At 35.7% G+C, this 14,414-nt stretch overlaps 1 protein-coding gene across 1 annotated transcript in view; it reads left to right on the top strand.

Annotated features, from left to right (window-relative positions):
* The window catches only part of LOC146600354 (adhesion G protein-coupled receptor A3-like), a 219,806-nt gene that overhangs the window by 181,383 nt on the left and 24,009 nt on the right, over positions 1 to 14,414 (top strand). Inside the window, exon 16 of the mRNA XM_085325737.1 lies at positions 3,419 to 3,564. Coding sequence (XP_085181863.1) covers positions 3,419 to 3,564 — 146 coding nt within the window. The remainder of the gene's footprint in view (positions 1 to 3,418; positions 3,565 to 14,414) is intronic.

Raw genomic sequence — 14,414 nt, 5'->3', positions numbered from 1 at the left:
CACGCTAGAGATTGTCCTCCTGCTCTCAGGGAGCTGCTTTGTGCATCTCTGCTTTTTACTTCAAATTTTCTGCCTACAAAGTGAGCATGGGGCTCTTCTAGGGCTAAATAGTATTATGAAATACTCCGGTAGTGCTAGTGGTATTGAAGACCGTGCAGAAATTCCTGAATCCCTTCATTTCACCAAAAAGAAGTTTTTCTTCTGCAGTTTAATGGTTTAATCAGAATGTCAGAGCATATGCATATCCTCCTTTAAATAGAATTGGCTGAGAAAGGTCAATCTTACCTGAAATACGCTTACAATTGAAAAAAAATAAATGAAATGAAAAACTAGGAGAAAACAGAGATATTTGTGTGTAGGTTAATGCTGTTCAAAATAGCTTTATGTGCCAAAACGTTAGGTAGCTTTTCATAAACGTGTATTCTGGTCATTACCATGGCAACTGCAACATGGTGTGGAACTTCTGTTACCTCTAAGGTACTGAAATTTATTGAGGGCACACGTACTTACTGTACCTATTGAAGGCATATCTTCTTACTGTAGAAAAGCGTAATCTTCTTTTCAGTAGGCTGGTACTTATTCCCAAAGATAAGAGTTCTATAAAACACAAGACACAAAGATGAGTTTAAGAAAACAAGGAAATTTTCACTGTAATAATTGCAGATATTAAACAGCTTTAAATGCAATGCTGGCTTTAGTGCATACGTCCTGATCGTTCTTTCTGTAACGTTTGACCTGTTACGAGGTCCTGTAACATCAGACGATATCAAACTCTGTTATGAATCATGATTTTGTTTTGTGAGAAAAACGGAGCCCTTCCCACACACGTTTGTGTGTGATACACATTGTGGGGAAGGTAAACTCCACTTATRGTGAAAATAGTTTTTAAATTAATGTTTTGATATTTAGTTTGTATCTATTTACTTGCCTCTTAACTTTTACCTCTGCTCAGCCACTTCCATGTCATGGAGCTGATAACTCGTGTTTCGTGCAGCAGGCTTGGGCATCTTCCTGGCTTAAGTGAGCTAGAAGGAGGTTTTCCCACTGAGGGAGACATGGCACGTGCACCTTTCACCAGCTGCAGCCGCCCCATGAAATGACTGATGTCCGAGTCGGGGAAAGAGGAGGCGGGGAGCAGAGCCCACCGCTTTGAAACACTGCATTTTTCAAGGCCAAGAATGGCAAGCGTTTGTTTACAAAGGAAAATACAGATTAAAAAAATCTACTCCAGGAAGCCTTTTTTTGTGATAGGAAGTGAGAAATGGCATCATCGTCACAGAGAGACAAGGGTACCCTTTCCTTTGGATTTTAGTATAAGAGCTTAGTGCACCCTTCCAAATTCCACATTTTTTGTGTCATATTGTGTTATCTCCAGGTTATCACCATTGTCCTTCAAATCTATCAGTTGTCAAGAGGTCCTGTATCATCAGACTATATTCCCTTTGGCTTAAGAAAGAAATAGAAATGAATTTTTGAGAGAGAAACATACTACTGAAAAGTTAGTACAGAACCTGGTCATGTTTCTAACACTTTTCCATGTTTGCTTGAGATGTCTGTGTATCAGAATGAAGTTGCTGAAAGACACGTTTTCTTCACGTTGTGAGAGAAGTAGTGTGACTAAGGGATGGCATAGCAATGATATTTTCAGTTCAGTTGCCTCCTTGAAAACTGAAATTGAAGTCAATGGAATTGTTTTGTTATATTTTTAGAAATCTCATCCTAATGAGGTGATCTGTTTATGTGCCTGGTCATTTCTGCGTGTATGACCATATAGATTGTCTGAATTTCACATGTTGATGCATCTCACACAGAATTCATTCCTCATGTTCATAATTATTATTTGACATACTTGTTTAGAATAGTTACAGAATATCTAGCAACAGCGCTATGCTGAAATGAGAATGAGATCACCAGCCAAGTCTCTAAAATCTTTCCAGCTCTTCTTCCTGATTCCTGCTGCCTTCTTGCTCTTTCCCTTTCTCCCTCCCCTCTTTCTTCCTCCCTGCTTTTTCCTTCCTCCCCATCCCCCAGTCCAGTCGTCTTCACCATGTCCCTACAGAAATGCTACAAGCTGCTCATGAACCAAGTCCAGACAGCACTAGCCACTGAGCTGGCAACATCTGCCAGCTGATGGTACAAACTTGTCTCATTCTCTTATTTCTGCTTCTTTTACCTCAAGCGACAACAGCTATGAAGGCTTTATTCTCCCTTGCCTAATGTGTCAGACAAGTCCCAGAGAAAATTACAGAAGGCTTTCTGATGATGATATTTCCTGCTACATGCAAGTTTTATGCTGTGTGACTAAATATAAACAAAATTCTTGGATTTTTTCCTTTACCCATCAATTATTTTGTTTTAATTTGAGCAAAAATGGAACACTCTTTCAAAGCAATCATTATAATAGATTTGTGTTAGCTTTATTCAGCAATTCTCTGTATTTCTTAAACATTTATGTGCTTTCCAATTATAGCAATATTTTACTTGTCACTGCAAAATGTCAGGTTATTGCTTCAAAGGTAACCTCATTTTATATAATCAGATGGAGACTTAGGTAATGTAATAAAGCACTGGAGATTGGATAAAATTCCAATTACTGTTTCCATAGTAATGAATAACAATTTCTAACATAACATAGATGTTAGTATCTTAGTGATGTTTGTATTTTATTTTACTTTTTAATGATATACACASCAGTCTGTTGGAGACATCTTGTTAATAACACTATTGAGAGTTTGCATTTCCTCTTGATGGTGGACGCTGAGCTCTATCRGTTGATTTTTAAAATTGCATGGCCAAGTTTATAAATCCCTTAAATATAGCTGAAAATAATCTTTTTAAGGCAGCTAGCACTGATCACAAACAAATAATTGGTCATTAAAAGAAGTCATTTTTGACTATATGCAGCTGAGAAGGAACTGCAACAGGATATTTCAGTATATGTTGATGAAAAATGAAAGAGGATAATAGCATAGCAGCAAACAAAAATGCTGTCCTTTCATATTTTTTTAATTGTATTATCTACAACATGATAAGCAATGGAGTATCTGGTTTTCTACTTACAAAGTTTGCAACAAAAATCAAGATTCACATMATTTTAAATCCAAGTGTAAAAGTTGTCACTAATCAGGTTCTTAGAAATCAACGTTTTATAGTCTTGATTTTGTAACATACCATCTGGTATTGCAGATATTAACTATAATAGATTAAATAGCARATTCCATCTGCTTTTTAAAAGTTTTTACATTCCCTTGCATTTATTAGAAATAACCAGAGAGATGTAAAAATGTTGATGCAGATACAAATTCAGTTACTTTCAGAAAAACTGTTTGCGTGTACATTTATGTGATAAAATTATTCTCAAAAGTCTTGTTTTACTGATCCATTTATTGACATGTTTAACTGTCATCTCTTGTTTTAGGTYGGTATAGTATTGCATTATTCTACACTCTCTACCATGCTATGGATTGGAGTAACTGCAAGGAATATTTATAAGCAAGTCACAAAAAAACCTCAGCCATGCCAAAACAGTGACCAGCCTTCTTATCCAAAGCAACCACTACTCAGGTATGGAAAATCTGGTGTGTGTGTGTGTATGTATATATATATATATATATTATATATATATGTATGTATGTATGTATATATATGAGTATTCCTAAAACATCTAAATTATAAACAAATTTTTATTTTTATTGCTGTATTCTCTATTTTTRCAAACTATAAATAGGATCCATGAAGAACTGAGTCCTTTAGGGTTATTTAAAAATCTAAGTATTTATTGTATGCTAGTAATTAGTTATACTCAAAAGATGAAAATGTGCAAAGTTAGTGTAGGCTGGGTTCAAATACCTTTATCTGAATAGGAACAACTTGAGTGTTCCCKTTGGCTTCCTATCGAGGAAGAAAAGTGGCTTGCTTCTGGGCTAAGGCATTATTTAATCATCAGAAACTACCCTATAATGATTTTCCCTTTACCTTTATCCTCTCTCCTATAAATCTTGCCCATACTTGTATTGATTGCCTACTAACCTGATAGTGACCTTCCTCATCCCACACCAGAARTCTAATGCTATTACGAGAGAGACTGAAAGTCTGGGCTCCCTATCAGCTTTCTAGATGGAGCRGATGAACGAGCGTGCCCCTGACAGCGTGGCAGGTGGAGCATAGCAAGAGTTTCAGCCAGGTGCCTATGAGATTCTGTAACTTCAAGCTGAAATACGCAGCCCATGGAGGGTGGAAGGGCAGGGGGGGGGAGAGAGAAAAAAATTTACTGCAAACTAAGATTTCCTACCAAGGACATGACAAGTGGGAGTCATCTTTCATAAACTTAGCAATCTAAAATTAGGGATTGGCCAGAGATATCTAGTGTCCCTCTATAGATTTTGGAGAGAGACTGAGACAGAGAGCAACTTCCAGAGAGAAATTCATCTCATCTGTCCTGAGGGTTTGGGGAAGGCCAGGATGAATTGATTTCTGGAGGTGCCTGCCTCTTCTCACTGATCACAGAAAAACGTGGATGGACAAGCTGGCCTTAGCACCTCAGTCTTACGGAGTGAAAAATAAGAAGGGTGAATTCTGCTCTTTGTGGCTTTGCTGAAAAATCCTGATTGGAGTACTTTTATCAAGAGATTTTAGTTTGAACACAAAATGTGTATTAAGTGGCACTTACAGATGGCTGTGTGAGCCTGTTGCAACTTGTTAAAACTCTGCAGAAATATGAGTTGTGCTTTGCTGTCCAGGCTTTGTTGAGTGAAATCTTTATTAACGTATGTTCTCTGCTTTTTAGAGCATTTTTTCCAGAGATTAATTGATTAAAGTTCACACGAAATTTGTATAGTGAAGAGAAAAAGGGTCATACCGAACGTTAGCCTTGCATTAGATGTAAGCAGGAGGAAATGTTTTCGCTGAGCGAGCCTGACTTTGCTAATCCATGATTTACTATACCATTCTTCACCAATGTGAATTTCACTCATTCAGTTACTAGCAGCTGGCAAAATGAATAATTGCCAATTTTCAAATCCTGCAACGTGGTTATTAAGGTAGAAAATTGTTTCAGGTTGCATACACCTAGCATAGTATATGTTCTTCAAATTCAAACCTTGTTAGAGTTGGAAAACAACAGACAATTGGGTTACAGAAAAGATTGCTCTAATTAGCATTCTTGTTGTACCAGTCATTCTGAGGTTCTCAGMCAGTGACAATAAATAGCGCATATTTTAAGCTCAGCAATAGAAATGATAAATTTACTTTTAGCTGTAAAAGAACATGAATATAATTGTTTAATAGCTAACTAAAATGATTCTAGAGTTATTTTTCTCACCCAAGGCACCATGCGTCCTAAAGACAGGGCCACTGAAATGTCTAATATGATTCCATAACAGTTAGCAGTAGCTTCAAAGTAGTAAGGATTAATTTCATTTCATGTAGAAAATGGGCATAGTATGTGGAAAATTAAAAATCCCTTTAAGCACGAAAGTGCCAAACTCATGATTAGTAATTGTTATTCCTGTAGAATGATAGTGATCATTTTTCTGGTCATTTTAACTTTCCTAGTTTTCATGAAGTTAAAATCGGAATCATTTTGTATGACAGTATTTCTGTAAAATCAAATTGATGCTTGTATTTCAGTACAGTCATGTACAGTACAGTGTTGTATCTAAAAGGTGATGCTAGCCTTTATACCTACTGTGCCTCAGGTACATAGAGGATAACCTCATAGTTTTGCTGGGTCTGAGTTTGGTTGGAGTGGAGGGCTATTTTATTTATTTTTTTTTTCCATTTTGACACCGATAGATAATAAGTTTATTCAAATGTCATTAAGTTGTTTTACCTGACAAGGCTGTCAGTGCTAAGTGTATAATGTGGTCTGCAAAGGATATAGTTTATCAGTAATCTGTGTTTATAGACCTAGTCTGACTTATAATGACATAAATACATGAATGCGTTTGACAAAAATTGCACACTTTGTTGTTCTCCTTTGGTCTTTTCTAGTAATGAATATATAGGATAGGACAGGCTTGTAGTTCATGTATGAGCGTTTTTCTGTTCCTCTTATGTACATTCGCTGTATGAGACATCAGGCTATCTTTTGTGAGTCACTAAGAGGAAACTACTGCCAAAAACCAATACATAAATCTGTGGCATGGAATTTACCAAAAAAATTTAAAAATCTCTTATAACCTTTTTTCAATGAGCTTAGTCAATTTTTCAAGTAGTAAAAATAAATACCAAAATATCTAAAAGAAGACCTGTGAATAGAAAAGGATATTCACTTATATAGTTGTTTCCGTTTCTCTGCCTTGCCAGTTGCATATGTATTTGCAGAAGTAAGATAAATGGTGAATACTTGATCTTTTCTTCCTAGTTTTCTTTGAGCTGTGGCAAAATATATTCAATTATGTAAAATTGTGGTTCTCTATTAGTTTACTGTTGTTTCTAGAGACAGTGATCAAACTTTGAAATCATTTTGCAGTGTAAAGGACATCATTATACATGCTATTCTGCTATAATTACTGAAACCTATTCTCCATGGCAATATAATTCTGAATATTGCCTCTTTTTGTACATTAATCAAGAATTATAGAGTTAAAGCTCTCAGGGCCTACCTCTTTGATGAATGAAACTATTACAATTCTGGCATTTCCACCAAATGTGCCTGGTTGCTAATGAGATAGATCAAATTAATGCATCATTGAATTTTGTATATTTAAATACTGAACCTTAGCACTGCAACAGATAATGAAATTACTTCTGTAAAATGCACTCTCTGGTATGYTTAATAGAAATAAATAGTTCTGTGTGTTCATCCTCTGTGGACGTTTCTGAAACTTGACAGTGTTTTGGCTTCTGACTCATCTGATGTCAAATTTTGCCAGCAAAGACACAAGGGGCACAGGAGATTCAGCTATTAGATGTGGTAGACAAAACTTGTAGTTAGCCCAGGTTGAGGCATCAGCCCTGTATGTACCTTGTACATGCATACTTTTTTAGTGTGATGCCTTGTGCACATACATACAGCATAGACAGGAGTATGGCCAGGCASAATTCTTTCTTAAAGATATTCTGTTAAAATCGTTCTTTTCCAGACAAAAAAGAACAAAATTAATTACTGTTATTTTTAATAGGATAACTACTGAGCAGAGTTGCACTATAAACATTTGAAATAACAAATAAGCTACCTACTGGGCCAGAGATTGGTGTTAAAGAGATAGATTATTAAGTTACCTTTAATTTCAGAGTATGTACAAATATATCTCCTATTTTCCTCCATCCTCTTTTATTCACTGAATATCTTGCAAGGCAGCTAAAATATAGTGAACTTCAGATTACAGAATCCAATTTCCTATCTCTGTCATGGAAAAACATCCAGTGCATAAATAAGGTTGCAGAATCAACTCCAAAATGGATAAGGAGTGATGTCACTGTTGCTATTGAACTTCATCTTGTTTATTGTGTAGTGCACAAAATGTCTTCAAGATAACCTTTTTAAAGATTCCTACTGAAAGCTGTGTGATTTTTCTAGGAAAAGTATCATTTTGAAATTTGAAAAAGTGTATATCTAGCTGTAGTAGCAATTTTTTAATGGGCTGCATGTCCCTCCTTCCTGATTCATAGCACTAACCTTAGCAAAACAGCTATTAAAAACAAGCATACAGAAGTTTTGGGAGAGGATAACTCAGGCAAATTAAATCAGTTTTCACCAGTACTCTCAGAGTACCTATGGTCAGTATCATTGACTTGGATTCAACTCTCTTATGGCTTTCATCTTTAAATAATTTCACAAGTTAAGAACAATTTTTATAGTGAGAAAACTTTGAAWATTTCATGTATTTTGCAATGTCATTTCATATGTTTTGAATTTCATAGAAACTTGTCTTTAACTGGGGCACAGAGCAGACCTATAAATAGGAGCTGAGAGCTGAAGTGGTTCAATGATCATAACTGAAGAACTCACTTGAACTATAATATCTGCTAATGGATGCGCGTGTGTGTGTTCTATATGAGCTTAARTATGGCGAGTTACGGGTCTGTACATCATCCATATGCTTTCAGAGTGCTGAGCAGTATCTTGGAAGCAGCAGCAGAATGGAAGTCTTCCTCATGGGCTGTTAGTGGTGTAGCAAGGACTAACAATCTAAATGCTGATCAAATGCGTGTGCAAGAGGAGATAACATTCRGTTTCCATCCTCCTCCTCTCCTGTGATTGTGGCAGCAGCTCTTCAGGGTCATTCCTTGACTCATTACTTCTCTCAGCTGTCTCAACATTAATCAGTGGTATCCTGCTGAATAGTAGACAAGTGTCTGTGTCTGTGACATTCTGTTAAATTCACTATAAATGGAGAAATCTTGCTAAACTTTCACATCCAGGAAGACTATTTCCTCTCATTTGATTTGTGTCACCAAGTCCTGTGATATGCTTCTTGCCTTGCAGTGAGGAGGCTTCACAGACCTTTACACGATACAAGGGTTAGAGGATCTGCCTCGTCTCTTGTTCGTGCTGTTAACCCTGCTTATCTCAAGATGAACTATTTCAATGCTTGATCTGAAGTCTGACTAAATTCTGGAAACCAGYTCGTGGGCACAAATGGAGCACTGCAACACACTGCTGCATTTGACCAACTGTGGATACCAAGAGAGCCTATCTGGAAGTGTTATGACTTCCATCACAACCTGATGATGTGGCAACTTTTACTGAATAATCTGAGACACAGTAGAGCAGGCTTTTTCCAGAATTTGAATTGCATACAATATTCATGACACTGTTGAAAACTGGCATGTGGTGTTTTTGCACTGTAATGGAGGTACTAAAAGCATTCCAGTATTCAAGATTGAAGACTTTTTATATTTAGTTCTCTGAAGAATGATTATGTCCATTATCTTTTAAAAAAAAAAAAAAAAACAAACTCTATAATATAAAGGACTGATGATTTCTATTATTCCTGAGGTTGCAGATGTCTTCAGCAAGTAATCTTTGTTACTCTCAGGGTCTAGAAATTCTCCCCCTGTGAGTTATAGCAAATTGACTGTAATTTATTCCAGCATAACACTGTTCAGAGTAACAAGGGATCAAAATTTGCACATGATGACAAATCCTTTATTAAATGTCAAGTTCACCAAATATGTCATGTCATCATCTTGGCCATGTTCTTTTCTGGATCTGGAGTGCGAATCATATGAAGTGACTTAATTTACATCCTGACAGACATAGATTTTACTTGTCCCCTTGACACCAGTAGCTCTGATGTGCAGTTAAGTTCTAGTGCATTTTTCATTAGTGTTGGCTTTCACGAATTCATGTCTTCTATTATCAAATAAAGATTAAGAGGGAAGGGGGAAGAGAGATCAGATGAAAAGCATCAGTTACAGTCAGTTGTTTTCTTCTTTGTGCTATGCCCTTAAATATTAATTCCTGTAGTCTTTGTCCTTGGAAGCCCATTCTTCATTTCCACAGTAAACATACTAATCCTCCTCCATAAAGTTTAAATTCAGGCCTGATTATCCTAAGGGTTGTCTGCCTTTTCCGTAGCAACTCTCTACAGTTTGCACATATTGAAATAAATGGGAAGYGCTACAGGTCAGAATTATCCAAAGCCATGAGGAGATCTGTATAGTTCACTTTTTACTATTAGAGTATTTCTAACACAGTTCTGTCATCAGCCATAAGTGGAAGTGAGAACTCCCTGTGAGTAAGATTTTCACCATTTGGATGGATAGTCATAGGACAAACCAACAGCCTCGCTGAAAAATCTGCTACGCSCTGCTCAAGGGACATGGCTATGTTTAAAGTACCTGATTGCGTCCTTTTACTTTGAGGAAAGAATCTGTCGGTGTGAGCAAAATCAGTCTTCTGGAAGTCTTAGCTAAGGTCTCCAATATTGTTACCAACGTGTCTAATTTTAGCTATTGGAAGTAAAGACCAGAAAGTTGTCTTTTCTGATGTACATTTTTAGATCACTTTCAAATTGTGCTGTAATCAATTTGATTCATTATGGAACAATGGAACTTTTTGCAGCCGTCATGTATTCACAAGGCCACACATTGCCTCAGTACCAGAAATTCCTAAAAAAAAAATACAGTGTTGAGGTTGAGCTACTTTCATTCATATTCTCTGCAAACACTAGTCCTGTGTTTGTTGTTATAACATTTGTCATCTTTTCCGGTAAAGAGAAAGGTCATATTACTGAAATACCATTTTTTTTAAAATGCACTTGTTAAAAATTGAACCTAAGAGAAGCCTGTTTTTCCTGCAAGCTATTGTTTTAGTTTTATTCACCATAATACTGCTTATTTTCAATACTATAATAATATAATAGGTTAGTATATTAAATATCAAAATAATCTAAGAATGACAGCAATTTGAAAGTTTTTATTTGATTTAATTATGAAGCTGATCTTCTGAACAATGCTGCTTTTTCTGAAGACAGTTTTAGGGACTCTGACATTCAAAGAGAACACAGTTAATGATACAGAAGTACCACTAGAAATTATGATCTTATCAATCAGACTGCATGAGGCATTATCAGCCCCACTAGTTAGGCAGATTCTCATAGAAACTCAAAAAAATGATGAATTGTGATGCTGGAATCCTAGCCTGAATGAACAGAAAGATTCTGCCACCTGAGGTGTAAATGCCAGAGAAAGGAAAAATGGGGTGCGTAAGAGCACATAATAGGTTTTATAAATCTGTTGATTATGAGTAAGATGGAGAGAGAGGATTCCAGAACGAGAGATACTTTGAAGCTGTTTTTTCCCATCAAGGACATGTTAATATTGCAAACTAATTAATGYGATCACCCTTAAAAGGCTGATATGTGGTCTGATGGAATCATGGGTTATAGCCAGGGCCATTTTATTGCTAGCTGGCAATGAAACTGAAAACCTACAGTGGAAAGGGGTATAAAATGGTGACAAGGGAAATATTTTCATGAATTGTTCTTATTCAGTTTCAGCCTGAAGTGAAATTCATTTCCCTCATATGGGGAAAAAATTACCCTAGACTAAAGAAARTGTTTAATTCTGATTTGAAGCAATTGTTTCATGCTAGCATATTTTCAGTGAAAACAAAGGGTTAAAATAACAATGAGCTTTACAATAGTCTAAATACACTGTCAGTGGTACCCTGAGAAAGCTGTTCCACTTTGTGTAGGATTTGTAAATACTCATTGCGGACAGCACTAGAATGCCAGTAGCTGCTATCTGGGAGGAAGGTGTTTTCCTGCCTGCATTGAATCAAATGAGAGATGTAATTAGAACTTTGCTTCTCCACCTTCCAAGTGAGCAACCAAGTTACTGGGTTAGTAAGAGCAAAACAGTAACAGAGCTACCTCCTTTTCTTTTAGTTTCACTTAATCTGGCTTAAGAATCACACCTGAAATTGCAAGTGTTTCAAAGTTTGTTCTCATTTTCTATTTGGCCAAAATTATTCTCCAAATCTGACCAGAATTCGCAATCAAGTGCCCCAAGTGAGTGATGCCTGGAGCAGAGGTCCCTCTTTGATGACAATTTTTTTTCAAGAGTTGTTGGATACAGTTGAAATAGAAAGGGATTTTTTTTACTGCTGTAACTTCATTAGCTATGCTACAGATGAGRTATCCCTGATGTCAACACATTCCAGAATAGAAATCCGATAATACCAGGTCTTTATGGAATGTTGAGTTAGAAGGGAATGTTTTATCCTCTTTGTTAAAAGGACAGTGTCCGAGCTACTTACTGCAGATAAAAAGAAATGGTTTGTAGTTAATGCAAAAGTACAATATATGTCATATTATTACACGTAAAAAAAATATGAAAGAGCGCTTCAAACCATGTATCAGGATCCTTTGAACTGAAGCTCTGTCCAATTCATGATGCAAYATCTGCTTGATACTTGGTCATTTACTGAGGGAATAGTTGGTCATCTCTAAATTGCTTGGAATCAGAAATTATTAGTGATCAATATGGGTTATGGCATTTGCAAGCTTGCAAAGAARTGAGTTTCAGAAAGACTTGTAATTGTTTCTATGATATTTTCAGATTTGAAAGGCCGTAGCTGCAACATGCTGATCTGCAGAACTTAGGCTGAATTTTCAGCTGCCTTTATCATGAGTTCACATGTAGATATTTCCTGGAAATTCAGAATTCTTGTCACACTATTACTTGCCTCAACACTTTCTAGAATTTGAGCTAGTCATATACATAATTGTAAAGGATAAGTTAGAAGGTAGGGTAAGCTTGATAAAATGTCCGACTTTGATATGCTGCTCCAGGCAAAATGTAAAAYGCTGATTGGAAATTTTGCAAGTTCTAAAAATCCTTGAAGATAACATATTCAAACTCCAATGGGGGCTTTGTAGAAAACTTTTCAGATTTGAAAGAGCTAAATATTTTCTCAGATGATTCTTTACTGTCATGTAGATTTAAACGTGATTATGAAAAAAAAAAAAAAGCTGTAAATAGAAATGCGTAAGATATTTAAGCTATTTCAAATGTTTATTTTACCATGGTATGGACAAAGGACTAGGCAGGCACTTATGCATGAAATAATATTCATTATAGTTACAGGAAAGGCAATCTGACTTTTAATGTAAGTGATTGTACTGATTTAAATTATTAAGAAAATTTRAAAAGAATCATTTATTTTATTTATTTAAAGCCAGAGACATATTAGATACCAGTTCTTGTTTTCAAATATTATTGCCTGTGTGAGAGAGAGACAACTAAAAGCTTATTACAGGACATCTGTCTTTTAAGTGGGTATGAATGTACATGGAGCTTCACTGGAATGGAAACAGTGATGCTGCAAGAGAACATAAGACCTGAAGAATTATGAAGTAGGTTATGCATACTGATGAATTGCAAAGTTGCAGAAACCTAGAATACCGGTAATATAAAATGATTCAATAATCAATAACAACTGCAGTACAGCACTGTGCATTTAAATAACAGCATGGTATAAGTCTTAGGAGATTATTGCATTTGCCCATCCATTGACACTATTTCATAAAGTAATTTGGCTTAAAGATGTTATAATACACCAAGAGCAAATTCTAAGTAATAAAGAGTCTTAYAATAAATTAGCAATAAAAAACAAATATATATTTTTATACATGYGTACGCAATTTTTTTAGCAGTGATCATTTTAAACACCTGATTCTAACATTTAAAAATATTTTGCTTAGCTTTGTTAAGGGATGTGAAAGTTCAAGGAAAGGAAAATGTATTCCTTAGAGGAATATTACTGTTCCTCTAATCTACAGGTACACGTGTGTGATTGGAGCACATTTAAATATACCTGTTGTAAACTGAGCTTCAGACCTGATTTGTTCTATACATGCTCCTAACAAATGTGTGTGGTAATTTGGTGTATGCCTGTTTGACTGGAATGCTTAGAAGTCTTGGGAGAAATACTTGCATTAGATTAGGTTTTGAGTTGGGAGACTCTAGAAAAATACATATATGCTTCAGTTGATATTTTTGAGCTTGTACATCATAAGTAATTGAAGCTTATTACTGGAAGTGTGGTTGATTCTATTCTTTTTGATTTAGTCTTCATCAAAGACTCTAAATGAAAAGACACTTAAGCAAAAATTACACTTTACAGTTTTAAAGTAGGAATGTTTAAAGTTAACATCGTCCCGGGGTATGTCAGTATTTTTAATTTGATTTTCAAGATAGACTGGTTTAGAACGTTGTGTGGGCTTTGGACTAATTTCAGTTGTCCTTCCCTGCTATTGCTATCAAGTAGTGAAACTGTCTTCAGGAGTAAGGTGCCTAAATCACAGGGTGAAAGGCAACTCGTTCAGTGCTGTACCTGATGCCTCAAACTTTTGTCTTTTGCTTTTATCATCACTTTTCTTCTTGTTTAAAGATGGAAAATAGAGGTTGAAGTTAATGTAGACTGGGAAATGAAAGTTCTCCTATGTAACATATGTATTTAATATTCTTAGAAAAGAACATACTGAGAACCACCTCTAGAATAGACAGAGCCCTCATACATTAGCATAAAAGCCAACCATTGACTATTGAGGTTAAACAGGAATATTTTCTGAATCAGATCAAAATTACCTATAGTAGAGTTCTTTACATCAGCTGATAAATGTTACTAGAGGGAAGGTAGTTTTTTATCTGTAGGACAGATTTTGTTACAGGTGTATTACTTTCTCTGTCATTTTAATTGAATATTTTGAACTTTGTATTCTTACATGGAAAAATTACATCTGAAGTACAGCTGAGGTATTAGGAATTGGCGTTTGGAGTCTCCTGACTACTGATATGCTTTTTCAACCTTTGTTGTGCATTAGCTCACTGAAGTATTATGAAGTGCTGTCAGCATACGTCACGGAGACAGCTGGACAGCTGYTTGTCCAGAACTGTGTAAACTGTAAATGAGACAAACTTAGTGAAATGATCRGAAGTGTAGAAACTGAGAGAATAAA

Source organism: Rhea americana, unplaced genomic scaffold (assembly GCF_003343005.1).
Source record: "Rhea americana isolate MKP2758 unplaced genomic scaffold, rheAme1 scaffold_122, whole genome shotgun sequence".
Lineage (NCBI taxonomy): Eukaryota > Metazoa > Chordata > Aves > Rheiformes > Rheidae > Rhea > Rhea americana.
The sequence above is the reverse complement of the archived record's forward strand: the minus strand, read 5'-3'. Positions and strand labels throughout refer to the sequence as shown.